We start from the raw sequence: 25,931 nt of genomic DNA on the forward strand, positions 1-25,931 counted from the left end.
TTGCAGCTAGAGGCCAAAGTTTGCGACTTCGTTTGCCACCGTGCTAGTAGTCATCATCGTTCCCATTTCCCCGAAAATTTGTACTCTCTCTCTCTCTCAATTCTCTGCGAATTGATTTTGGCCCTCAATTTTCATCCGAATTCTATAGGATTCAATTTTTTTCAGCAATTCTTGTTACTACCAAAGCTATCATTTTTCCTTTCTGGCTTTCTCAAAGTGTTTGGATAAGTTTTTGTGCATGCGAATTTCCAAGTGCAAAAGCCATGCGTTTGATTATCTGGTGGATCTTTGGCTGGTGGATTCTTTCTTTCAGGACGGAGCTCGGTAAGGTAGAAAGCTTTGGGTTTTTTTTATACAGTATCAAGCAGTAAAACCACTTGCCAAATTGTGGGTAGATCGTATGGAGAAGATTGTATTGTACGTAGCACTGGAACTATATTTGATGATCAATTATTTTACTCATTATTGGCTTGTAAACACCCATAATTGGTCCTTTATAACTGCAGCTGTCGAGGGCTAGACCTTAGAAAATCGGATTATGTAATGTGTATAAGTTCTTCTTTTTGCAATGAAAATGATGAGCTGGTTCTTGATGCAGTTTTAATTTAAAGGACTGCTTATGTTCACGGTTTGAAGCATGCCTCGGGCAATTTTGTCCTAATCATGGATGCGAACTTATCGCACCATGTAAGTATTTGTTTTGGTTGCTAATGGCAACTATCGGTTCTCTTTTGGTGGGTTGTGTCTGTTTGAGAGAGACTTGGGAAAACAAGTTCATTTTGATGGATATGTCGCAAACTCACCCAATGTCAGGATCTTAAAAATGGGATATTTAGCATTTCTTCTGTTCTAGTTCATTTATGTCTAAATTCTCGGCGAAACCAACCAATCTACCACTGGACTCCTTTTTGAAGCATTTCAATTTATTGATAGCTGAGTTGGACGATGCAATGTTCTTCTATCTTGGCGAGTATGCTTTAAGTACCAAAGATACAACCAATGGATAGTATTTGAGTCCAGATTAAGGGACATTTCAAGGATGTAATGAAATATTTGGTAGGACCACGTTGCCTTTCCATCAATGCACGCCGTCTTAGGTATTGCTAGTATCCATGGATGCACACAATGATTGTGTTTACATTCAGTGGGAGCAATTCTCTAGCAGGAATGGAGGCTCCTCTGTTTGCCCTTGGAATTCCTCATATCTTGACTTTATTCTCGGCTCCTGATTATGCTCAAATCAAACGTGAAGTCCAACATGTTTTTCTCCTATTTCTAGGTGTAGCTAGCACTCCTTCCAATTCCTGTATATCTATTTTAGAACTATTACCTTACCTTGATGGGGGAGCGTCTCACTTCCCATGCTCGCTTATCTATTTAGTGTTTGTGTTTGTGATGAAACAGTTTTTGTATGCTTTGATGAAATGTGAAAAGTTCCGATTATATTAGTAGTGGCCTGCTTTCTACCCCATTTTCATAACATAAAGTTCATTATTTTTATTTTGAATTGCATCATCTTTTATTGCTTTGCAAACCGTCTTTATCGATATATCATAGGTATTTATCCGATTTAAAATGAGGGAGATGTGAGTGTTTTGCCGAAATTATTTGTTTTTCAACCAACAAAGTGTAAAATGGTCATATCATTTGATGTACAAAAATATTAGGTTCCAAACTACTTGGGCTAGAAAGTAGGTTTAACAAGCTTTCTAACGGTTCAAACCACGTCAAAATTGGAGTTTGGGAGTGTCTATGGCAAGACCGCAAAGTTTGGCCGTTTTGTGAACTTCGGAGAATGCGCCTGGGGCTAAATTATGCGCAAATTGGAACCCAATTTCGTTGCCTGAAATGGCTAGACTCCATGGAACCCAATTCAGTTGTATACATAAGCTTAATTTGTCGATCTTGCGGTCTTGACCCCACAACAACTATGTGAGTTTGCCTGGGGCATTTGCAATAGCAACCAGCCATTTCTTTGGATGATTACACCAGATTTCGCCAAGGGCCAATTGGCAACTCTGCCACTTGAGTTCTTGGAAAAGACTAAAGAAATGGGTCTGATAGCCACATGGTGCCCCCAGGAGCAAGTTCTTGCCCACCCTTTAGTGGGAGCGTTCGTGAGTCATTTTGGGACTAGCTCAATGCTTGAGAGCATTTGTGCTGGAGTGCCTATGATTGGTTGGCCGTATTTTGGTCATGACCATCAAGTGACCTGCCGATACAGCTGCAACCGATGGGTTATCGGGATGAAGATCAACGAGGATATAGAGAGGGAAGAAGTGGAAAGCCTAGTTCGCGAGTTGATGGAGGGAGCCGAGGGTAAAGCAATGAAGAGGAAGGCGATGGAGTGGAAGAAACAAGCAGTTGAGGCCACCAGTAAAGGTGGGTCATCGGTGAAAATTTTCAACAACCTTTTGAAGGCATTATCAAGATCACAAAACTTCATGGGTCATCAGATTCTCAGCTCCTTATAAGTTTGGTAGGTTAGGTTAGCCAATGTTACGGTTTTTTTCTTTTCCTGTCGTGCTATGAACTGCTCAATTATGTTGGTCTTTAGGGGATTAATGGAGGTGCACGTAAACTAGCCACCCTAAAACATCAAAAGGTTAGGTTAGTCAATGATATGTATCCCTGTAATTATGAGTAATGAGTGTTCTTAATTTATTAACAAGCAGAGGGTTCACGTCGCATGATCAAAAATTGAGAACTGAACTATTCTTGGACCAGAAAATTAATTACTCTCTCCGGCCCTATTTAATTGTCCTCTGCGGTTTTGCGTGCATTTTCAACGGCTTATATCTATCGACATATATTGCTAAAAATATGCAATATGGATCTTGTTTGATAGATCACAATTTTTTCTATAAGACAATGATTTCAAAAATATAAAACGTAATTTACGTCGAGAGATATAAACCATTGAAAATGTACGCAAAACAGTAGTGGACAATTAAATAGGGACTGAGGGAGTAAGAAAATGTATACTTTGTATAAAAAAAAGGGGGTGATTTTTGCACTTTCCAAATTATTAACCGCACTCTCAAGGGGTGTTGGAAGTGCGAAAATCAACTCCATATTGAATTTTGCACTCTCCTTGGGAGTGCGGTTAAAAATTTGGGGAGTGCGAAAATGTCTAAAAAAACTAAAAATCAGTCCAGGACAAAATTAGCCTTTGTCGCGCCGATGATCTTTGAATCGATCTCTCTTCGGCCAACTTTTCATAAATAAAACTTTAATGTTTTAATTGTTCGTTTGCATCGTCTTTCAATACAATGAAAACCTTATTTATCATTATATAATTGGTCTTAATCTGATTTAAAATGAAAGCGATACGAAAGTTTTACAGAAATAATTTGATTTTTGACAAATTGAGGGTAAAATGGTCATGTATTTTGATGCACAAATTATTTTTCATCAAAACTGATTCAGTAGGAAAGTAGATTGGACAAACTTTCAAATGGTTTAAACCACACGCAAATTGGAGTTCTAGAGCGTCTGGAGCAAGTCCGCAAAGTTTGGTATTTTTTGCAGCCTTTCAATGCGCCTAGGCGCCTTTAAATGCGCCCTGGGCGCATCATGAACATGCACAACAAGTCCAATTTTGCGAACTTGCTTCGGACACTCCCAAATTCCAATTTGTGCGTGGTTTAGACCGTTAGAAAGCTTGTCCAATTTACTTTCTAGACAAAGTAACTCCAACCAAAAGTCATTTGTACATCAAAGTAAGTGACCATTTTAACCTTGATGGGTCAAAATATGATTCATTCTGGTAAAATGTGTGTATGTTTCTCATTTTAAATTGGGTCAAGACCCATTGTATATCAAAAAATAAAGTTTTTAAAGCACTAAAAGATTGCAGAATCCAACCTAAAAATAATTGCATTTCGTTCATGAAAACTGGGTAGAAACAAGACAACTAAAAAAATCGTCAAAGCCACTAAGGCTAAAACACGTTTTACGTTTCATTTGGAAATCAGACTCCTAATTCTATGGTATTTCTTCTTTCTTAAGTATTTCACAGTGTTCATAGAGTATCCACACTTCATCAAAGCATAGAAAGAACCGTTTTATCATCGACACTTCAGGAAGTCTTTGCTTCCCCTTGAGTTCCCTTTGTTATGCTTTTTCCACTGTAATCCCTTTCTTTTTTCTATTTTGGTTTGGGGCCTGTTTTGTACATGGTAGGTTTTTGTGTTAGACTCTCAAGGATATCCTATATCTCGTTCGAACACGTTTCTTGGTTATTTTCTTCTTAATGAAAAGCAACTTACCAAATCAAACTTGTACTAAAGCTCATTGAGTGGACTCGTGTTGTGCATCGAGGATCAAAACAAAACACTCACACTCAAATTGACGAGAAAAACTTAACGATTAGTGGATCATACGCAATAATATTAAAAAAAAAAAAACTCTCAAGAGGAGCACCCCTCTGAGCTCGACTCCCTCAAGTTATCTCTCACCCTCACCACAAGTCTCGCCTTGGGTGAATCCAGATGATGAAATGGTTTCTGATTAGTTAATGAAGTGTGGGGAGCTCTATGAACCTCGTGGACACTCCTACAAAATAAAGGCGTACCCTAGACAAGGCAAGTATGAATCGAATGGAACTTAGAATGTGGAAATGGGCGCAGAAACATACTTTAGCCTTTGCCGCGCCGATAATCTTTAAATCGATCTCCTTTTGACCAACTTTTCATAAATAAAATATAACTATTTTAATTGTTCGTTTCCATCATCATTAAATACAATGAAAACCTTATTTATCGTTATAGAATCTGTCTTAATCCGATTTAAAATGAGAGCAATACGAATGTTATAATGAAATGACTTATTTTTTGACAAGTCAAGGGTAAAATGGTCATGTATTTTGAGGCGCAAATTATTTTTCACCAAAACAGATTCAGTAGGAAAGTAGATTGGAAAAGCTTTCTAATGGTTCAAACCACGCAAAAAATTGGAGTTCGGAAGCGTCCGGAGCAAGTTCGCAAAGTTTGGTATTTTTTGCGGCATTAATGCGCCTCAGGCGCAATTCTATGCGCCCAGGCGCCGTTCAATGCGCCCCAGGCGCAAAATGAACATGCCCACTAAGTCCAACTTTGCGAACTCCCTCCGAACACTCCCAAACTCCAATTCGCGCATGGTTTGGACCGTTAGAAAGCTTGTCCAATTTTTTTCTTGACCAAGTAGTTCCAATAAAAAATCATTTGTACATCAAAATAAGTGGCCATTTTACCCTTGATGGGTCAAATTTTGATTCATTCTGGTAAAATGCGTGTATGTTTCTCGTTTTCTATTGGATCAAGACCCATTGTATATCAAAAAATAAAGTTTTTAAAGCACTAAAAGATTGCCGAATCCAACTATAAAAATAATTGTATTTCGTTCATGACAACTGGGTAGAAACAAGACAACTACCAAAATCGTCGAAGCCATTAAGGCTAAAACATGTCATACGTTTCACTTGGAAATCAGACTCCTAATTCTAAGGTATTTCTTCTTTGCTTAAGTGTTTCACAACATTCCTAGAGTATCCACACTACATCAAAGCGTAGAAAGAACCGTTTCATCATCGAAACTTCAGGAAGTCTTTGCTACCCCTTGAGTTCCCTTTGTTCTATTTTTTGGCACTGTAATCCCTTTCTTCTTTTTGTTTTGGTCTGGGGCTTGTCTTGTACATGGCAGGTTTTTGTGTCAGACTCTCAAGGATATCCAATGTCCCCTTGGTCCATGTTTCTTGGTTTGTTTTCTTCTTAATGAAAAGCTACTTACCAAATCAAACTTGTACTAAAGCTCATTGGGTGGACTCGTGTAGTGCGTCGAGGATCCAAACCAAACGCTCACACACGAATTGACGAGAGAAACATAAAAACTAGTGGATCTTACGCAATAACATTACAAAAAAAAAACACTCAAGAAGAGCACCCCTCTGAACTTGACTTCTTCAGGTTATCTCTCACCCTCACCACAAGTCTCGCCTTGGGTGTATCCTGACGATGGAATGATTGCTGATTAGTTAATGAAGTGTGGAGAGCTCTACGAACCTTGTGCACTCTCTTACAAAATGAAGGCGTACCCAAGAACAAGGCAAGTATAAATCGAATGGAACATAGAATGTGGAAATTGGCGCAAAAACATACTTTAGCCTTTGCCGCGCTGATGATCTTTGAATCGATCTTCTTTTGACCAACTTTTCATAAATAAAATATTATTATTTTAATTTTTTGTTTCCATCATATTTAAATACAATGAAAACCTCATTTATTGTTATATAATCTGTCTTAATCCGATTTAAAATTAGAGTGATACGAATGTTATAATGAGATGACTTATTTTTTTGACCAATCGATGGTAAAATGGTTATGTATTTTGAGGCGCAAATTATTTTTCACCAAAACAGATTCAGTAGGAAAGTAGATTGGACAAGCTTTCTAATGGTTCAACCACGCAAAAAATTGGAGTTCGGGAGCGTCCTGGGAAAGTCCGCAAAGTTTGGTATTTTTTGCGGCATTAATGTGCCTCAGACGCAATTCTACGCGCCCGGGCGCCCTTTAATGCGCCTCAGGCGCAACATGAACACGCACACCAAGTCCAACTTTTCGAACTTGATCCGAACACTCCCAAACTCCAATTTACGCGTGGTTTGGATCGTTGGAAAGCTTGTCCAATTTTTTTCTTGACCAAGTAGTTCCAATCAAAAATCATTTGTACATCAAAATAAGTGACCATTTTACCCTTGATGGGTCAAAATTTGATTCATTCTGGTAAAATGCGTGTATGTTTCTCATTTTCTATTGGATCAAGACCCATTGTATATCAAAAAATAAAGTTTTTAAAGCACTAAAAGATTGCCGAATCCAACTATAAAAATAATTGTATTTCATTCATGACAACTGGGTAGAAACAAGACAACTAACAAAATCGTCGAAACCATTAAGGCTAAAACACGTCATACGTTTCACTTGGAAATCAGACTCCTAATTCTAAGGTATTTCTTCTTTGCTTATGTGTTTCACAGCGTTCATAGAGTATCCACACTACATCAAAGCGTAGAAAGAACCGTTTCATCATCGAAACTTCAGGAAGTCATTGCTACCCCTTGAGTTCCCTTTGTTCTATTTTTTGGCACTGTAATCCCTTTCTTCTTTTTGTTTTGGTCTGGGGCCTGTCTTGTACATGGCAGGTTTTTGTGTCAGAGTCTCAAGGATATCCAATGTCCCCTTGGTCCATGTTTCTTGGTTTGTTTTCTTCTTAATGAAAAGCTACTTTCCAAATCAAACTTGTACTAAAGCTCATTGGGTGGACTCGTGTTGTGCGTCGGGGATCCAAACCAAACACACACACACGTATTAACGAGAGAAACTTAACTACTAGTAGATCATATGCAATAACATTACAAAAAAAAATATCACTGAAGAGGATCACCCCTCTTAGCTTGACTCCCTCAGGTTATCTCTCACCCTCAACACAAGTCTCGCCTTGGGTGAATCCTTAAGATATAATGATTTCTTATTAGTTAATGAAGTTTGGAGACCTCTATGAATCTTTTGGACACTCTTACAAAATGAAGGCGCACCCTATGACAAGGCAAGTATGAATCGAATGGAACTTAGAATGTGGAAATGGGCGCAGAAACATACTTTAGCCTTTCTCGCGCCGATGATCTTTGAATCGATCTCCTTTTGACCAACTTTTCATAAATAAAATATTATTATTTTAATTTTTCGTTTCCATCTTCTATAAATACAATGAAAACCTTATTTATGGTTATATAATCTGTCTTAATCCGATTTAAAATGAGAGAGATACGAATGTTATAACGAAATGACTTGTATTTTTGACCAATCGAGGGTAAAATGGTCATGTATTTTGAGGCGCAAATTATTTTTCATCAAAACTGATTCAGTAGGAAAGTTGATTGGACAAGCTTTCTAATGGTTCAAACCACGCGCAAATTGGAGTTCGGGAGCGTTCGGGGCAAGTCCGCAAATTTTGGTATTTTTTGCGGCACTAATGCGCCTCAGGCCCATTTCTATGCGCCCAGCTGCCCTTCAATGCGCCTCAGGCGCAACATGAACATGCACACCAAGTTCAACTTTGCAAACTTGCTCCGAACACTCCCAAACTCCAATTTGCGCATGGTTTGGACCGTTAGAAAGCTTGTCCAATTTTTTTCTTGACCAAGTAAATCCAATCAAAATCATTTGTACATCAAAATAAGTGACCATTTTACCCTTGATGGGTCAAAATTTGATTCATTCTGGAAAAATTCGTATATGTTTCTCATTTTCTATTAGATCAAGACCCATTGTATATCAAAAAATAAAGTTTTTAAAGCACTAAAAGATTGCCGAATCCAACCATAAAAATAATTGTATTTCATTCATGACAACTGGGTAGAAACAAGACAACTACCAAAATCGTCGAAGCCATTAAGGCTAAAACACGTTATACGTTTCACTTGGAAATCAGACTCCTAATTCTAAGGTATTTCTTCTTTGCTTATGTGTTTCACAGCGTTCATAGAGTATCCACACTACATCAAAGCGTAGAAAGAACCGTTTCATCATCGAAATTGTAAGGACCATATTCCGGAGACTTTGTGTATTTGCAATTCTGTTTGACAAAACACATAATTTTTATCGAGTTGTAATTTTTTTATTTTTAATAGGCTAGTGAGTCTGTATAGGATTAAAGTGGAAGGAATCTTTATTTGTAATTCCGAGTGAGCGTATTAGATAAAAAAAAAAAGGAGGTCGACTACAGCAAGATTGATTTTGGCGAAGACGGATCAATCTAGTTACAATCGGTATCTTCTGTTAATAGAAAAGCAACGTGGAAAGAAAAAACGGGTCCAATTAGAAGTCTATTTATGGATATGTGCTTTTCCTCCTAGAGTTTGACTACACCATATAAAAAGGAAAAGGGGCAGCAAGATTGGGCAAGCCACACACTGCATATACACAGTCATTGGCAAAAGAAAGGTGTGGCGGCAGTAAGGTAAAAAGGGACATGCAACTGGGTTCTTTGGCGACCCATTCCTAAAGGAGATTTTGATTTGGTTTTGGAAGGCTTGTGGACTCAAGGTCGTTGACAATCAAGATCACTGGGTGCAGTGTACGTACGACTCGGCAGGTGGTACTTAAAACGTTATGAGGATTTACTTCGTTTGGATAGGTATATCTGTAACTGCACAATGATTATGGTGATTTGATTCCTTCCCGTGGTTTTTACCCATTCTGGGGTTTTCCACGTATATCTCTGCATTGTGTGATTGATTGCTTTGCGTAGTTTTTGCTAATAATTTTACTTAGTGATTCTTGTTGATACTGTTAGGTTTTTTTACGGATTATTAGGGAACCCTGATTTTTCAATTGGTATCAAAGTGGGCTGCTCCTTCCGTTAGAATTTATTTTATTCTTGAGCAGATCCATCATGAATATGAACATGAATCACATGTCTAGAAATATGCCTATACTTGATGCTGATAATTTTGATTACTGGAAATCTAGAATAAAGGCTATAATGAGATCAGCCAGAGAAGAAATTTGGGACTCATGTATTTTGGGTTACATTCGACCCATGAAAATTGTTGAGGACAAGCCGGTTCATAAAACTGCATCTGAGTTATCAACCACAGAAAAATCCTTACTTCAGGCTAATAATCGTGCACTTGATATTTTATTTGCTGCTGTTGACATAAATGAGCATAGGAAAATAGCTAACTGTGAAATTGCAAAAGAGGCTTGGGATATTCTGGTTACTTGCCACGAGGGGACAGAAGTTTTTAAGCAGTCTAAGTTGCAAAGGCTTACCACGGAGTTTGAAACCATCAGAATGCAAGAGGAAGAGACCTTCAACAATTCTACTCCAAGCTCATCACCATCGTCAATGGCTGTGAGAACTTAGGTGAGCCAATTCCTTCTTTTCATATTATTAAGAAATTTTTGCGCTACTTACCTCCTAGATTTAAAATTCATTTAGGCCAGTCATTTACCAAGCCTTGAACCCTTGACCTTCAGGTTTTATGAAATAACACCACACCAACATCAGGTCAAGGAGAGGGTAAGAAAAAGTTAAAAGAAAAATCTATTCAATAAATTATTGGGATTCTCTAAACTTATGAGGCTGACCTATTGCAATCTAAACCTGTTAAACCCAAAGTAAAACCTTCGGAGACTTCGATTGCTTTTAAAAGTGCTCAAAAATATAAGAAAGGTTCAGATAGTGATAGTGATGTCGATCTTGAGGAGATGAAAGCATTTTTCAAACAATTTAAAAATAGTACGAAAAAGAAAAATGATAAAGGAAAAGGGGAATTTTTTGGAAAAAATAAAAGGGAGGGAAAAGGACCACCCGAGGGACCACAATGTTTCGAGTGCTATGGTTTTGGTCATTGCGCCCAAGAGTGTATAAATAAAATGAAAAAGAAGGCTCTTGTCACTAAAACGTGGGATGATAGCGATTCTGATGAATCGATTGAAGAATAGGGGGCCGATAAAAATGATAAAGGAAATTTTTTGGCTTTTGGAGTAACCTTAAATTCACATGGTCATTCTGAATCAAGTGATTCTGAAACAGATAATAGCGAGGCGGATAGTCATGATGACATAGATGAGGTCAGAGAAAATTACAACAAACTCCATGTTTTTAGTAAAAAACTGATAGACGCGAGTGAAAAGCTTTTTGATAAGGTTAAAAAGTTAGAGAATATTTTGAATGAACGCACTCAAGAAAGGGATGAGAGAAATAAAGAAATTGAGCTCCTTCTTAAGAAAAACAAAGCTTTAACAGCTAGCTTCAAATCTAAAGATAAATCAGAGGATGACACATAGACAGGGACCAAAGTGTTGGATCATATTTTGTCCATCCAACGACGACCTAGCGATCGTTCAGGGCTTGGTTATAATGCAACGTCTTCAACTCCATCGATACGGAGAAACGAAACTAAACGTCAAGGTAAGAAGACTAATGCGAATGACATGCAGAACATGATTAATTCTCCTATGACAGAGAAGCAAATGGCAACAGAGGTAAACAGACATCCCAAGCGCAATGAGGTAAAATCTAAGGTTATTAATATTCATAAGTCTCACGTTTTTACTCCTGTTGTTAATAAATTTGTTCCTACTTGTCATTATTGTGGTATGACTGGCCATATTAGACCACATTATAGGAAGATGCATGAGTCATACACTTCACATGCACATGTAGCTCGTCCTTATGGTCATAATTATTTTGTGCCCACTTGTCATCACTGTGGAATTAGAGGCCATATTCGTCCATACTGCTTTGCCCTTTATGGCTACCATAAGACTCCTCCCCGCTACTATAACATGAATAGCCGCAAGAAATATTTTCAAGGGCCTGAACGTAGGATGTCTTCGCATGCTTATTTTACAAAGGTAAATTCAAAGCTCATGACCAATAAAAAGACTCATATTGGAAAGGCCAAAATGAGACAGATTTGGGTTCGTAAAATTGATTTGGTTTCTGAAGCTGATGATGACCTTGACTCTCTAGATGAATATAGTTCATTTGGAGAGGTTGACCTTGCCTTTTGAGGCTAGGTCGTGGTTCCATAACCTAGGTTTAATTGTTCATGCATATCTCATTGCCTAGAGTTATGGAGTTTCATAGTTTTTGTGTTTCTTTTGTTTCGTAGTTATTTTGTTTGTCTTAAAAAAAATTTCAAAAAAGTTATATTTTTTTTGAGTGTCGTGTGGAATGAGCATGATATATAGTGTTTGATGCGTAGTTGAATATCATTGGATTTTATGAACATATTCATCCATAGTCTTATTGCACTTCTTTCATGGTATTCTCACTACAATTAAGTTTGAATGTTAATATATCATGAGTATTCGACATTATGTACACTCATCCATGGCTATTGGTCATGTTCTCAAATAGGGATCACTCTTCTCATATGCTTCGTTTTTATCTTGTGTCTTCCGTGAGCCGTTACCACCTCTTTTTTTTGGTTTCTGTTAATAGAGCCCTCGTTTATTCCAAAAAAAAAAGGAAAAGGATAATAAATATCTTGGCTTTTGCTTATCTGAGCGTTCATCAAGTAACCGGACAATTGGGGTGAGGTATTCTCTCTCTGAGCGTTCACGTAAAAAAAATGGATAGACCTTGTGAAGACACCCATGTTGGACCATTTGCTTAGTAACCGGGCATTGGGTATAAGGTATTCTTACTCTCAATATTCGTGTCAAACAGCGGTGGGGTAAAAGTAAAAATACGGTATGAATTTCTATTGATAACTTATTAAACAACTGCCTGTTGTTGAAGGGGAGCTTGTGATTAATTATCTGTGACATGTATGTCGAACCTAAAGAGGTGTATCTTGTTGAGGGGAGTCACTAGATAAACCTAAGCACTTAAGCATCTTGGCCCTATTTTGAGTTGCTGAATTTTTTGGTCATGGATGCACACACACACACTTTCCTCTCATGTCGATGATCACGGTGTGTTGCATTCCTTCTACCTTGCATGGTGTTATATCATTAAGCAATACCTTAAAATTTGGATGTCTTTTTCATCTCATCTTATGATATAATACTTGCGATAAAACTATCTCATGCTCGTATGTTCACATTTCTCATTCTCTTTTAGCATTTAGTTTAGTTTTATTTTATTAGATTTTGTGTGTCGTTAGTCCTTCATTCTACTATTGAAATAAGCCATTATGCTAGTATTCACGCTTTACTTAAATCTTTTCTTTGGCTCCTTCTATTGGTCACTCATTGATTAATTCTCCGATACTTGCAATTATTGTTTTATTGTTTATCATATTCGCCATTTGTCATTCCATGTCAAAAAGTGGGAGAGGATGAAAGGGGTAGTATGTTGCTTATTGTTCTAATGTGTTTGGATGTTGAGTTTTGTTTGCAGCTTCTCTACAACTCGATCTCAATTCGTTCATTTTTCATTGTAGTGTGTTTTGTCATGGAAATGCCAAAGGGGGAGATTGTAAGGACTATATTCCGGAGACTTTGTGTATTAGCAATTCCATTTGACAAAGCACATCATTTTTATCGAGTTGTAATTTAATTATTTTTAATAGGCTGGTGAGTCTATATAGGATTAAAGTGGAAGGAATCTTTATTTGTAATTCCGAGTGAGCGTATAAGATAAAAAAAGGAGGTCGACTACAGTGAGATTGATTTTGGCGAAGACGGATCAATCTAGTTACAATCGGTATCTTCTGTTAATAGAAAAGCAACGTGGAAAGAAAAAACGGGTCCAATTAGAAGTCTATTTATGGACATGTGCTTTTCCTCCTAGGGTTTGACTAAGCCATATAAAAAGGAAAAGGGGCAGCAAGATTGGGCAAGCCACACACTGCATATACACAGTCATTGGCAAAAGAAAGGTGTGGCGGCAGTAAGGTAAAAAGGGACATGCAACTGGGTTCTTTGGCGACCCATTCCTAAAGGAGATTTTGATTTGGTTTTGGAAGGCCTGTGGACTCAAGGTCGTTGACAATCAAGATCACTGGGTGCAGTGTACGTACGACTCGGCAGGTGGTACTTAAAACGTTATGAGGATTTACTTCGTTTGGATAGGTATATCTGTAACTGCACAATGATTATGGTGATTTGATTCCTTCCCGTGGTTTTTACCCATTCTGGGGTTTTCCACGTATATCTCTGCGTTGTGTGATTGATTGCTTTGCGTAGTTTTTGCTAATAATTTTACTTAGTGATTCGTGTTCATACTATTAGGTTTTTTTTACGGATTATTAGAGAACCCTGATTTTTCAAAAACTTCAGGAAGTCTTTGCTACCTCTTGAGTTCCCTTTGTTCTGTTTTTTGGCACTGTAATCCCTTTCTTCTTTTTGTTTTGGTCTGGGCCTGTCTTGTACATGGTAGGTTTTTGTGTTAGACTCTCAAGGATATCCAATGTCCCATTGGTCCATGTTTCTTGGTTTGTTTTTTTCTTAATGAAAAGCTACTTACCAAATCAAACTTGTACTAAAGCTCATTGGGTGGACTCGTGTTGTGCGTCGGGGATCCAAACCAAACACTCACACACGAATTGACGAGAGAAACTTAACTACTAGTAGATCATACGCAATAACATTAGAAAAAAAAAAACACTAAAGAGGAGCAACCCTCTGAGCTCGACTCCCTCAGGTTATCTCTCACCCTCCCCACAAGTCTCGCCTTGGGTGAATCCTGATGATGGAATGATTTCTGATTAGTTAATGAAGTGTGGAGAGCTCTTTGAACCTTGTGGACACTCTTACTCTTAACGTCCATTTGAAATAATTTAAAGCTCAAAAAACATGTGACAGCTAGCATAATACGGATAGACTCTAGCCTAGCAACAGGAGCGAATGTTTCATCAAAATCAATTCCCTCAACTTGTGTGTATCCCTGAGCTACGAGACGAGTTTTATTTCTAACAAAAATACCCTGTTTGTTAGATTTGTTTTTAAAAATCCATTTTGTACCAATAATATTAGTGTGCGGGGGTCTAGGAACTAACTCCCAAACATTATTACGCTCAAATTGGTTTAACTCTTCATGCATAGCATCAACCCAGCACTCATTAATTAAGGCTTCTTTAATATTTTTTGGCTCAACTAATGAAACATAACAAACGTATGATACCTCATCCCTGAGCTGTTTGCGAGTTTTCATCGGGTCTGCAACATTTCCGATTACCTGACTCGTGGGATGATTGAGCTTTACTCGAGCTATTGGGTTCAATGGGTCGTCGTGACTTTCACATTCTTGCTCATCATCTTTGTGCTCTTCTTCTTTTGAAATATCTGTATCTTCATCACTTGAATTTGCCTCTACCGCATCACCTGTATCCTGATCACTTAAAGTCTCATATACATCATTAGAGATAAAATCTGCTTCATTTAATGGACTCTCATCAACAACGACATTTATGGACTCCATAACACTGCGAGTATGATTATTATAAACTCTAAATGCTCTGCTATCTGTGCAATAGCCTAGGAAAATTCCTTCATCACTTCTAGAATCGAATTTACCTAAGTGCTCCCTATCTCTCATGATAAAACACTTGCTACCAAAAGTTTTAAAGTACTTAACATTTGGTTTTCTACCTTTCCATAGCTCATAAGGTGTGTTCATAGTACCTGGTCTAAGATAAACACGATTGATCACATAGCAAGCAATATGAACTGCTTCGGCCCAAAACCTACGAGCAATTTTCTTAGCATGTAGCATAGCACGTGCCATTTCTTGTATCACACGGTTTTTCCTCTCAACCACATCATTTTGTTGTGAAGTTTTAGGAGCAGAGAACTCATGACGAATACCAAGTTCATCACAAAAGTTAGCATATTCTGAATTTTCAAACTCCTTTCCATGATCTAAATGAATACGAGAAATACAACCAATTTTCATTCCTTTCTCATTCTGAATATGTTTAACAAGAACTTTAAACATAGATATCATCTCAGATTTTTCACGAAGAAACCTCACCCAAGTAAAGCGAGAAAAATCATCCACGACAACAAAAATATATTTTTTACCTGCAATGCTTTCAACTCTGGAAGGACGCATCAAGTCCATGTGTAGAAGTTCAAGGGGCCTCTTAGTAGCTATCCCAGTGGTCTTTTTGTGAGCTGCCCTGGTTTGTTTACCGAGTTGGCAAGGACCACAGACGTGATTTTTCGGTTTGCTGAGTTTCGGTACACCTCTTATCAATTCACTTTTAGCCAACATAGATAAATCCTTATAATTAATGTGACCAAGACGTTGGTGCCAAAGTTCAGTGTCGCTTAATGTAGTAGAATGACATGTTATCTCACTAGAAGGGAGTATACCATAACAATTATCATCAGTACGAGTACCATGCATGACACTATTTCCTTCTTTATCCAAAATATAGCAATCATTTTTGGAAAATCGAACTTCATGATGAGAGTCACACATTTGGCTTATACTAAGTAAATTAGCTTTTAATCCCTCCACATACAGTACATTCTCAAGGCGAGTTAATCCGGAAGCTTGTATGGTACCTTTACCAACAACTTTCGAAGTGTTTCCATCACCAAAAGTCACTACACCTCCGTTATAATTTTCAAAACTAATGAACACGGACTTGTCTCCAGACATATGACGAGAACACCCACTATCAAGATACCACACATGAGAATTACGAGCTTTAAATGCAGTGTGAACAAACATACAGCTCAAATCTCTTTTTCTAACCCAAATCTGTCTAGTTCGAATTTTACTCAAGTTCTTTTGATTTTCAAACAATGGTTTTGACTGCAAACTCTTTACCCTTTTATATTTATCATGACTGGACATACCATCTATATTACCATTCTTGGTAGGATTTTTATAGTGACGAAAATCTTGAGGATACCCATACAATTGAAAACATTTTGGTTTAATGTGACCCTTAAGTTGGCAAAAATGACAAGTGGGAATGAATCTAGTAAAAATGCCCTTTTTAATGTCATGAGTCTTTACAATCATATTTTTTGCAGTATCCGTACTATGGGGTTTGAGCTTTACCTTCTTTGATTCCCACTCATTCGCAATATCCCTGAATGTTTTTTAGGACGAAGCTTCATAAAAACCAAGCCCTGTTTTGTCACTTGCTGGTCTTTGTATGCTCAGAATCTCGTCCAATGTCTTTGACCCTGTATTCAAACGCTCAAATAGAATGTTAGCTTTATCAACCTCAGCTTTTAGCATAATTATATTTCCTTCCGAGGCGGTATTTAACTCAGTCAAGACTCTATTTTTATCTTGAAGACTCTTAACCTCCTGACACAACTTATTCTTTTCAACAGTGACATTGCTCAACAATCCTTTTAATTCTTCCATTTGTGTTTTAACAGTCACTAACTCCATGTTAGACTTATTATAATTCTCAGCCATTTTCAAATTAGAATCATTAATTTTAATACTCTCCTTAAACAACATATTGTAGGATTGTTTTAACTCATTGAAGCTAAACTCCTCGTCACTTCCCTCATTCTCACTATCGTCTGAGGATTCATGATCACTAAGATTCGACTTTAAAGAAGCCCCAAACGCCATAAAGTTCGTGTGTTCATCTTCGGAGTTATCAGACTCACTATCGTCATCCTATGTTATGTTGGCCTTGAAGTTAGTCTTTTTCTTTAATTTATTAATGCATTCATGAGCAACATGACCATAACCTTGACACTCATAACATTTAGGACATGCGGGAGGACCTTTTATCCCTTTCTTATCTTTAGCACTCGAAGACTCACTTTTTCCTCTATTTTCGAATTTCTTATTCTCATCACTATCAGTCACTTTCTTCTTGAAAAATTGTTTGAAATTTTTGGTAAACAGCGCCATAGCTTCAAGATCATATTCACCATCTCAATCAGAATCCCTAGACTCGCTTTGAGAGCTTGAAAAAGCAATCGACTTAGCGGAAGGTTTAATTTTCGATTTTTGGGACTCAGGTTGTAACATATCAGCCTCATAAGTTTGGAGGATGCCTACCACTTCTTCAACAGATTTTTCATTGAGTTTACGCTTACCCTCAAGCATCGTGACCTTCATCTTAAATCTTTCTGGCAAAGATCTCAAAATCTTCTTAATCACCCTAAATGGAGGAATAGGCTCACCGAGGGTTTCGCAACTATTGACAATAGAAATCAATTTAGAGTAGAATTGATTAAATGTCTCGTCCTCTTGCATCCTAATTATCTCAAATTCAGTAGTGAGTCTTTGCAACTTAGATTGTTTAACCACATGTGTTCCTTCATGACAAGTTACTAAAATGTCCCATGCCTCTTTAGCAATCTCGCAATTCGCTATCTTACGATGTTCATTAACATCAACAACACTAAATAATATGTCATGATTATTAGCCTGTAAAGGAGCTTTTTTCGTGGCACTTAATTCAGAAGTAGCTTTAGGGACCTGTTTTCCGTCTACTGTTTTCATAGGACACCTATATCCATTAATGCAAGAATTCCAAATTTCCTCATCCACAGACCTCATGATAGCCTTTATTCTAGATTTCCAGTAATCAAAATTCTCACTATCCAAAATAGGTGTGCGACTCAATGGATGATTCATGTTAGTGTTCATATTCATTATTGCTACAGATCTGCTCTAGGACAAAATCCACACAAAAAAATGAGCGACCCGCTTTGATTGTGCAGTTACAATAACAATAACAGATGAACACAAGAATATATGTAGAAAACCCCTTAAAAAGGGTAAAAACCACAGGAGAAAATCGAACCACTAAAAGTAATCATTGTGCAGTTACAAACGATCTTAATTAAACAATTGTGAATCCTCACCAACTGACCAAAGATCCATTTGTCGAATCCACGTACACCGCACCAAGTGGTTGATTGCCGCATGTCTTGAATCCACAAGTCCTCCAATATACTTCCAGAATCCACCAGAAGAAAGTTTCAAGTAGTAGGAACAATGATTGAAAAAGAACACTTGGAGTTTATGTAGAAAAGTTCATGATCACCGAATCATGTGTAACTCCAAAAGGTAAGAACCAGTCACCATTAGACATTACTCGGCATTGGAGACAAAGGTAAACACTAATGTCTTTAGTCGTCTTGAAAAGCTTAGCAAAGCCACATAAATAGACTGCTTGAAGAAACCCTTTGAAAGGTTGCTGCATTTCCATATTGCCACCCACGAATTCTGCATTTCCTTTTCTAATATAGCATATGCACGAAATCCTTTATGCAAAATGATTTCCTTCCAAACTAATTCCCTTAACACACTCTCCCTATCAATTACATAATACAATTGATATCCTTTCCATAAAACAGATGCTCTAGAAAATAAGATACAACTTAATTAACGAGATACAAATCAAACGGGATTTTTGTCATGGGATTTACCAAAATATGGACCTTACAGCATCAACGAAAATGGAAGCGCGAGCAAGAAAGATCTCTTTCAACAAACATCATAAACTACTATGATTCGAAAGATGGAGAATTGGCAGCACGAGCATACCGCAAGCATTGAGATTGAAAGCGGAGAGAGTCAAACCAACCAAAATATTACGCGACCGAAGCCCATCTAAGGCCCATCTAAGACTTTTGAATAATCTAAACTGTAGTATTATCTATGGACATTTTGGTGGTAAGAATGGGGATCCATCCAGATCCTCTTCACATGTCCCTCTCCCCACATCTACCACACCTTTGCATCAAATGTTGCCAACACATTAATGAATCAATCCAATGGCCCATATTAAAACAAAAGCCTCACGTTGGTAGCCTTAAGAAATACGACGTCATTTCTATGATTCTCCTCAGACGGAGCTAACAGTGCACCGTTCTCTCTTCTCTCCGGTCTCCGCCATTTCTGATAATCCCCAAGTCTCCGCCATTTCTGATAATCCCCAAGTCCAACCCACTGGAATTCATCTCTCTCTCTCTCTCTCTCTCTCTCTCTCTCTCTCTCTCTCTCCCCTTTGTTACTTTAGAAATTGCCATGGAATAATTTCAATTCCATCCCGTCTTCTTTGAATAGCAGTTTTTTTTTTTTTTTTATCAGTTCTTTGAATAGCAGTTGATGAACCTGAGTTCTTCGGTTCCCTGGAATTTTTGTAAATAAAATCAAAATCTTGACCACCCCAAAATTTTCCAATTTCCCTGAATTGTTTGGAGAAAACGCCACTAATTTTGGAATACAAGGGATCTTCTCTGTAATACCACTAAGAACACATAGATTTCAACAAATGAAAATTTACAAAAACAAACGATGAGGTGCAGATAATAGGGTAAAATAAAATCAAAATAGAATTCTTCAAGTTAAAAACCAAATGGGTTCAACAGAATCGCACCCCATATGGAAAAAATCAAAACACAAACAAATCAAATTACAGTATAAGCCAAACCCTATTTTTTCCCAGAGCAAAAACAAACCAAATCAAATGGAGAGTTGGATAGATCAACCTCTACATCTTACCAATGTTCGTGTACTAAGTGGCTTCATCATCGAGGTCAGAGTCACTAGACCGATTGCAGGGGAGAGGCCGGAGTCCGGGCTGAACTCATAAGAGGGACTGAGTTTCATTTTTCGTTTTTTGTGTTAGAGAGAGAAAGAGAGGGGGGGAGGGGATGGTGCACCGTTAGCTCCGTTTGGAGAAAATCATAGAAACAACGCCGTGTTACTTAAGGCTATGCTACCAACGTGAGGCTTTTGTTTTAATCTGAGCCATTGTATTGATTCATTAATGTGTTAGCAGCATTTGGTACAAATATGTGATAGATGTGGGGAGAGGGACATATGGAGAGGATCTGGATCTGAGTCATATTTCTACCGCTTCGAATATTGTTAATTTTACTTTATTCCCTTGAAAATCCTATACATTTTGCCATAGTGTTTCTCAAATTACTACTTTTTTGCCGTAATCCATCTAAACTCAATGGAATTTCACGTGTAGCTAGCTCATTTTTTTTCTCAAATTCCTATCGGTGTTGATATAGAATTCTTCCTTAAAATCTTTTAAACAATATCCCGACGTAAATTATGTCTGGGTCTTTGAACCAATAAAGCGCTTGAAATATGTTAAATATAAGATCTATTGTAATTGTAAATTAGTAATTGATGCATAAGAGCCAGTATTGATTGTTTGTGGATGATAAAACAAATTCCTCATCCAAGCAATAAAAAGTAATGCAGAAATTAGAGAAAGTGTGAAAGGCAATGCAGAATAATTAGAGTTTACTCATGACATACATATGTGAATGGAACATAAAAGGCATGAGCGGCGCCACGGCGGAATTTGATCATCACATAAAAAGTGTGAATACGATAAAAGAAATTTGAGAAAATTCCCTCTCTTCGCTAAAGAACTTTAAATATTTTGAACAATCATATAATATCTGAAGTACTTAATTCATAGATAATATATTATGTTTTTTGATAATCTAAAAATGGTTAGAAAGAGTCCTAAATGTAGAACTGAGTAGACTATATTTTATAAAAATAGAATAAAAAAAATGCACAATCTAGTTCACATTCTTTAGCACCGGCACTTCCGGAAGTGCCAAAAGGCCCGGAGGCCGGAACTATAAATGAGCAAGTATGTTCTTTGCGTAAAGACTATATAATTTTAAACCAATTTGACTTATTATCTTATAAAAGTGTCGATATCATTGCTTCGTATATAGAATGTATATAGGATTATTTTTGCTTTAATCTTATTCTCTGGCATCTCAAGAATAATATACCAAGATAAATTCCGCCCACTTCAATATCATTGCTTCACATATAAAAAGTCGTGTATAGGACTATATTTGCTTTTATCTTATTCTGTCGCATCTCAAATATAATATACCAAGACGAATTCTGCCCAAGTGAAGTGGATTCGAAATTGTATGTCGAGCTTCACCAAATTTGTAAAAAAATTCAAAGAATGTCTTGATGCAATTTAATTGTATCGTTTTTTCCCCTCCATGACAAGAATGGCAAATGGGGAGAAAAACTTCTTTACTGCATTCCGGAAAGAAGATTTACGGCATTAAGTCGCGAGTGTCCAAAAATGTTTTGGACGGTTTAGATTGAAAATCAATTTTGACAGTTAACTAGTCAAAATTGAAAACACATCTGAGTTATTGATTACGCAAATGAACGAGTGAGATTGAACTCCACCGTGAATAAATTTCTCTCGGTAAATGGGATGAAAATGAATTGATCTTTTTCCAACTCATGATAAGTCAAACACTTTCTATAGAAGAATTTTGGAAGCTTTTTGTATTTATTCCAAATTTAACCCAATTATTCCACAATTACCGCCACCGCATTCATGATCCTTTACACCATTTTCCCTTTTTAAACAGAAAAAGCAGCTGTAATAGTAATTCTTTTTCCTAATATTCCAAAATCTTCACCCTCGTTGGAGTCCTCATTCTTCAAATTTCTTCTTCTTTTTTGTTTTTGTTTTGTGTTGTGTTGGGTTTGTACCCCGAAAATGACCGTTTCTCATTCAAAAAAAAGAGAGACCGTTTCCCATTCTTTCATTTGAGCCTTGTTGCCCACCATAGATGATGTGTTTCTTTAAATTCCCTACCAAGAAACCCTAGGACTCTCCTCTGTAGCTAGCTCTGTCTTCCGTTCCATCTGATTCCCAGGTACAAATATCGCTCATTTTCAAGTTTTTATTTGCAAAACGATCTGGGTATTGTTGGATTGCTTTGATCTGGATGTTATTTTGCTTTCCCTTATGTGATTCTAGAAGAGTTTTATTAGGTCTAATTTCTGAAAATGGGTTTGGGTTTTTCTGCATTGTTTTCCACCTCTCATGGTTTGATTGACAATTGTGCTTGTGGAATACTATCATTTTGAATATCTCTCTGGTTCTTCATTTGTTTCCATCCATGTGAATTAAGGCCCCGTTTGTTAAAAGTATTAGATGGGTTGGGATTCGTAAGGAGATGGAATTCATAAGGAGATGAGATTCATAATTTGCATGTTTGTTTCACACGGGATTAGATGATGGAATTCGTAAGATCTTCGCATCGGTTCAAACGGATTGAAAATTGGAGCACTTAATTTTTTAATCATATTTTTAATATATAAGCGGTCTTAAAAAATTTAGTACTCCAATTTTAATCCGTTTGAATCAGTGCGAAGATTTTATTTTTTTATCATTTTATCTTAGATGGTGATAAAAAATTTACCTCTAGAACTTTCATATGAAAGCCCTAAAAGAATCGGAGGACCAAATGAGGACAACTTTGTCTTTTTGGATCAACCCACCTCGGATAGGATTATCAATACCAAGTCCCAAGAGGGATTCTTAATACCCCTATGGAGCTCACTACTCATCCCAACGGAGTAATAATCCAGTTATCAAACCGGGGTTTTGGAAGCCCTTGGGATTGGTAGTCCAATCCTAAGACATAGTTTGGTTATCAAACGGGGCCTAAGATTGTTATTTGCACTCCATCCAGATTGGGCAGATGAATAGTTATCAATTTGCTGGTTTTGAGATTTTTTTTCAGCCCCCTTGTTGAAGTGACCAAAAAGCTTCCAAATTTGTGGGAAATATTACTTAAATTTGATTGTGCCTGATGTGTTCTATCCAAGATATGGTGGATTAAATTGAAGTAAGCATTGGCCGTGGAATTCAAAAGGTTTCGATGGTCTGAACTCTGAAGGGCTTTTAGGTTTTGCAACCTTAGTTACATAATCCGTGTACGCAAGCATGAAAGTGACTTCCGAAAACATCCCAACCTACTAAAATTCGCGAGACCGAGAATTGAGAGGGGGAGCAAATGGCCCTACTGAAGGATTATGTGACTTAGTTTGTGGCTCAATTAGATGAAGCCTTTGTCCTTCAGTTTGTAGCAAATATTTTTTGCATCGACTTGCTTGCAGCCAGACTGCCAGAGTAAACTTATCATCCTCTTTTACGAACATGAGTCCTCTGAATTTCCAGTGGGCTGCGTCCATTTCCAAGGAGGCGGAACATCTAACTTGAAGGGTAATATACAGGCGAAACAAGCCTGCAAGCTTTATGCAACAAGAAGTATATCCCAGTCTTAACGATGGTGTCTAAATTTATGACCCAACTCCAAAGATCAGAGATGTAACACAGCTGGGGGAGTGGAGGTTGACTGGCTGCTGGGGTGTGTGTGTGTGTGTGTGTCTCGCCCACCACCCCATTTGGGAAGGTCTTCATAGCACCTGATTTCAGAGAGGTTATAGCCTTTATTGAAGCTAAGAACCAACCCATAAGGTTGTGGAGTAGTTGGAGAAAAGATAAGCAATCAATGAAAATGTAAAGCTGGCTAATATGAACTTATAATAAACTAAACCAACTTGGTACTGAACATTTCAAGTTCCATAATTATTTTAATGTGTTTCTAGAAACTGAGAAGGTAAATTTAGGATCCTTAGTTTATTCATTCTTTTGAAATTATATCGCCCACTTTGATGATGCAGCTGATGCTTCTCCAATGAACCAACCCCGTAGAAACTTCATATATATGTAAGGGCATAAGAGGTTGCGGAGAAAAAGTTTGGCTGCTATATGTGATAGCAATTTGTTTGTACACTTCATAGTTGCAACCGTCTGGCTTCAAAATCCCGTGCTCTGAAATTGTTGCATCTGGCCTGTTATATATCCTGTAAAGTCACTAAACCTGCCACCCAATGGTTTATACTCCACCTTTTTGTTTAAGCTATTGATGTGGGCTACTGGTGGATTGGTTGTTGAGTGGGGAATATATAGTCCTCTCTGGTAACGTTTATACATGGTTTGTCCTTCGTGGCACTAAAATTTGACCATGGTGCTATGTTAAAAGCGCTTGATTTGATTCAACTTTTAACTTCAAATTAATTGCAGATGGAACATCAGGATGTCTCCAGTTTGAGGACAGAGCACCAAGTGGAATTTGAGATGATTGTAGCCTCTGAAGAAAATAGTAGTCTTCCTCTGCCGCTGCAACCATCTTGCAATCACCTTTGTGCATTTGCCGAGAAAGAGTATCAGGATTCAGCGTCGGACCAACGATCAAAGTCGGCTGTGAAACTCTTATGGCTTATAGTTTTATGCGTAATTTTCATGGTAATAGAGGTAGTTGGAGGCATGAAGGCCAACAGCCTAGCAATACTCACAGATGCAGCACACTTACTCAGTGATGCTGCCGGATTCGCCATTTCCCTTTTCGCAGTATGGGCTTCTAGTTGGGCTGCCACCTCACACCAGTCATTCGGATTCAACCGCCTTGAAGTTCTGGGGGCACTTGCATCCGTACAACTAATTTGGCTTGTCTGCGGGTTACTAATTTACGAGGCATTTGATAGAATTCTTCACAAGCATGTTAGGGTTAATGGGAAGCTCATGTTTTTAATTGCTGCACTTGGGTTTATAATTAACTTAATTATGATCATATGGCTTGATCATGGGCATCATGGTCATGGTCATGGTCATTCTCATTCTCATCATGCATGCAAACATAAGGATCACCACAATGAGAGAGATGAGTTATGCGAAACAAACAAAGAAGAGAGTACTAATTTGGTATCTCAACCACAAGAGAAGAGGACCAAAGGCTTGAACATAAATCTTCAAGGGGCCTACTTGCACATCATAACCGATCTGATTCAATCTGTTGGGGTAATGATTGCTGGATCCATCATATGGGCAAAACCAGATTGGTTGGTTGTAGACCTGGTTTGTACTCTCATCTTCTCTGTTATTGCACTTACTACGACTCTACCAATGATTAAAGATATCGTGTGTATATTGATGGAGAGCACACCAAGTCAGATAGATATCGCTGGTATTGAAAATGGTCTCAGATGTATCAAAGGAGTTCGAAATGTCCATGATTTGCATGTCTGGGCTATCACAGTTGGGAAAACTGTCTTGGCTTGCCATGTAATAGCTGAGCCTGGAGTTAACTCAGATGTAATCCTTCCCAGGATTAAAGATTACTGTGAAAGAACTCACGGCATTCATCATGTGACAATTCAAATTGAATAGGGAGTACGGGCTGTAGTTCATGTCCAGTGTCCTTTTCTTCTTTTTTTATTCGCATGTATGTAGAATGCAAGATAGACAATGTATTGAGAAACGAAAGCCATTTACTCTACAAATTGGTCTCATGAAGTGTTATACGTGGTTTTACTCTCTTTGGTTCTGTACATGCATGGATTTTTTTATACTGCAATTGGACCCAAAAGAGTTGCACTTTAGCATCAACCCCACCATCCCACCACCAAGGGTTGATTCTCAACATCCATAATTGAAACCAATCATCTTAGGTTCCAGTGGTTTCTACAGTTCCGGCACTTTGAAACTTGAGAAGCGATGAGGGCGATGAGTGATAATTGCGTCCACCAATGGTTGATTCTCAACATCCATAGTTGAAACCAATCATTTTATGTTCCGGTGGTTTCTACAGTTCTTGCACTTTGAAACTTCAGAGGTGATGAGGGTGATG

The 25,931-nt window shown here is 37.7% G+C and overlaps 2 protein-coding genes across 2 annotated transcripts; both read left to right on the plus strand.

The window, feature by feature from the left end:
- Positions 1-1,125: 1,125 nt before the first annotated feature.
- On the plus strand, positions 1,126-2,474 carry LOC131331966 (7-deoxyloganetin glucosyltransferase-like). The gene is made up of 2 exons (XM_058365951.1): positions 1,126-1,409; positions 1,961-2,474. Exons 1-2 carry the CDS (start codon positions 1,126-1,128, stop codon positions 2,472-2,474), a joined length of 798 nt encoding a protein of 265 aa, XP_058221934.1.
- A 19,380-nt stretch (positions 2,475-21,854) lies between these two features.
- LOC131316842 (metal tolerance protein B-like) lies at positions 21,855-25,584 on the plus strand. Its single transcript, XM_058346310.1, has 2 exons — positions 21,855-22,109; positions 24,329-25,584. The coding sequence occupies exon 2, from the start codon at positions 24,329-24,331 to the stop codon at positions 25,469-25,471; it is 1,143 nt and encodes a 380-aa protein (XP_058202293.1). The 5' UTR covers positions 21,855-22,109; the 3' UTR covers positions 25,472-25,584.
- Positions 25,585-25,931: the final 347 nt, after the last annotated feature.

Source organism: Rhododendron vialii, chromosome 1a (assembly GCF_030253575.1).
Source record: "Rhododendron vialii isolate Sample 1 chromosome 1a, ASM3025357v1".
Lineage (NCBI taxonomy): Eukaryota > Viridiplantae > Streptophyta > Magnoliopsida > Ericales > Ericaceae > Rhododendron > Rhododendron vialii.

Excerpts from the sequence above, each read along its gene's own strand:
- LOC131331966 (XM_058365951.1), top strand. The coding sequence starts at position 1,126 with ATGATTGTGTTTACATTCAGTGGGAGCAATTCTCTAGCAGGAATGGAG. Across the intron at positions 1,410-1,960 it reads TTTGTGATGAAACAGTTTTT|CAACCAGCCATTTCTTTGGA; the intron begins GTATGCTTTGAT and ends CATTTGCAATAG.
- LOC131316842 (XM_058346310.1), top strand. The coding sequence starts at position 24,329 with ATGGAACATCAGGATGTCTCCAGTTTGAGGACAGAGCACCAAGTGGAA.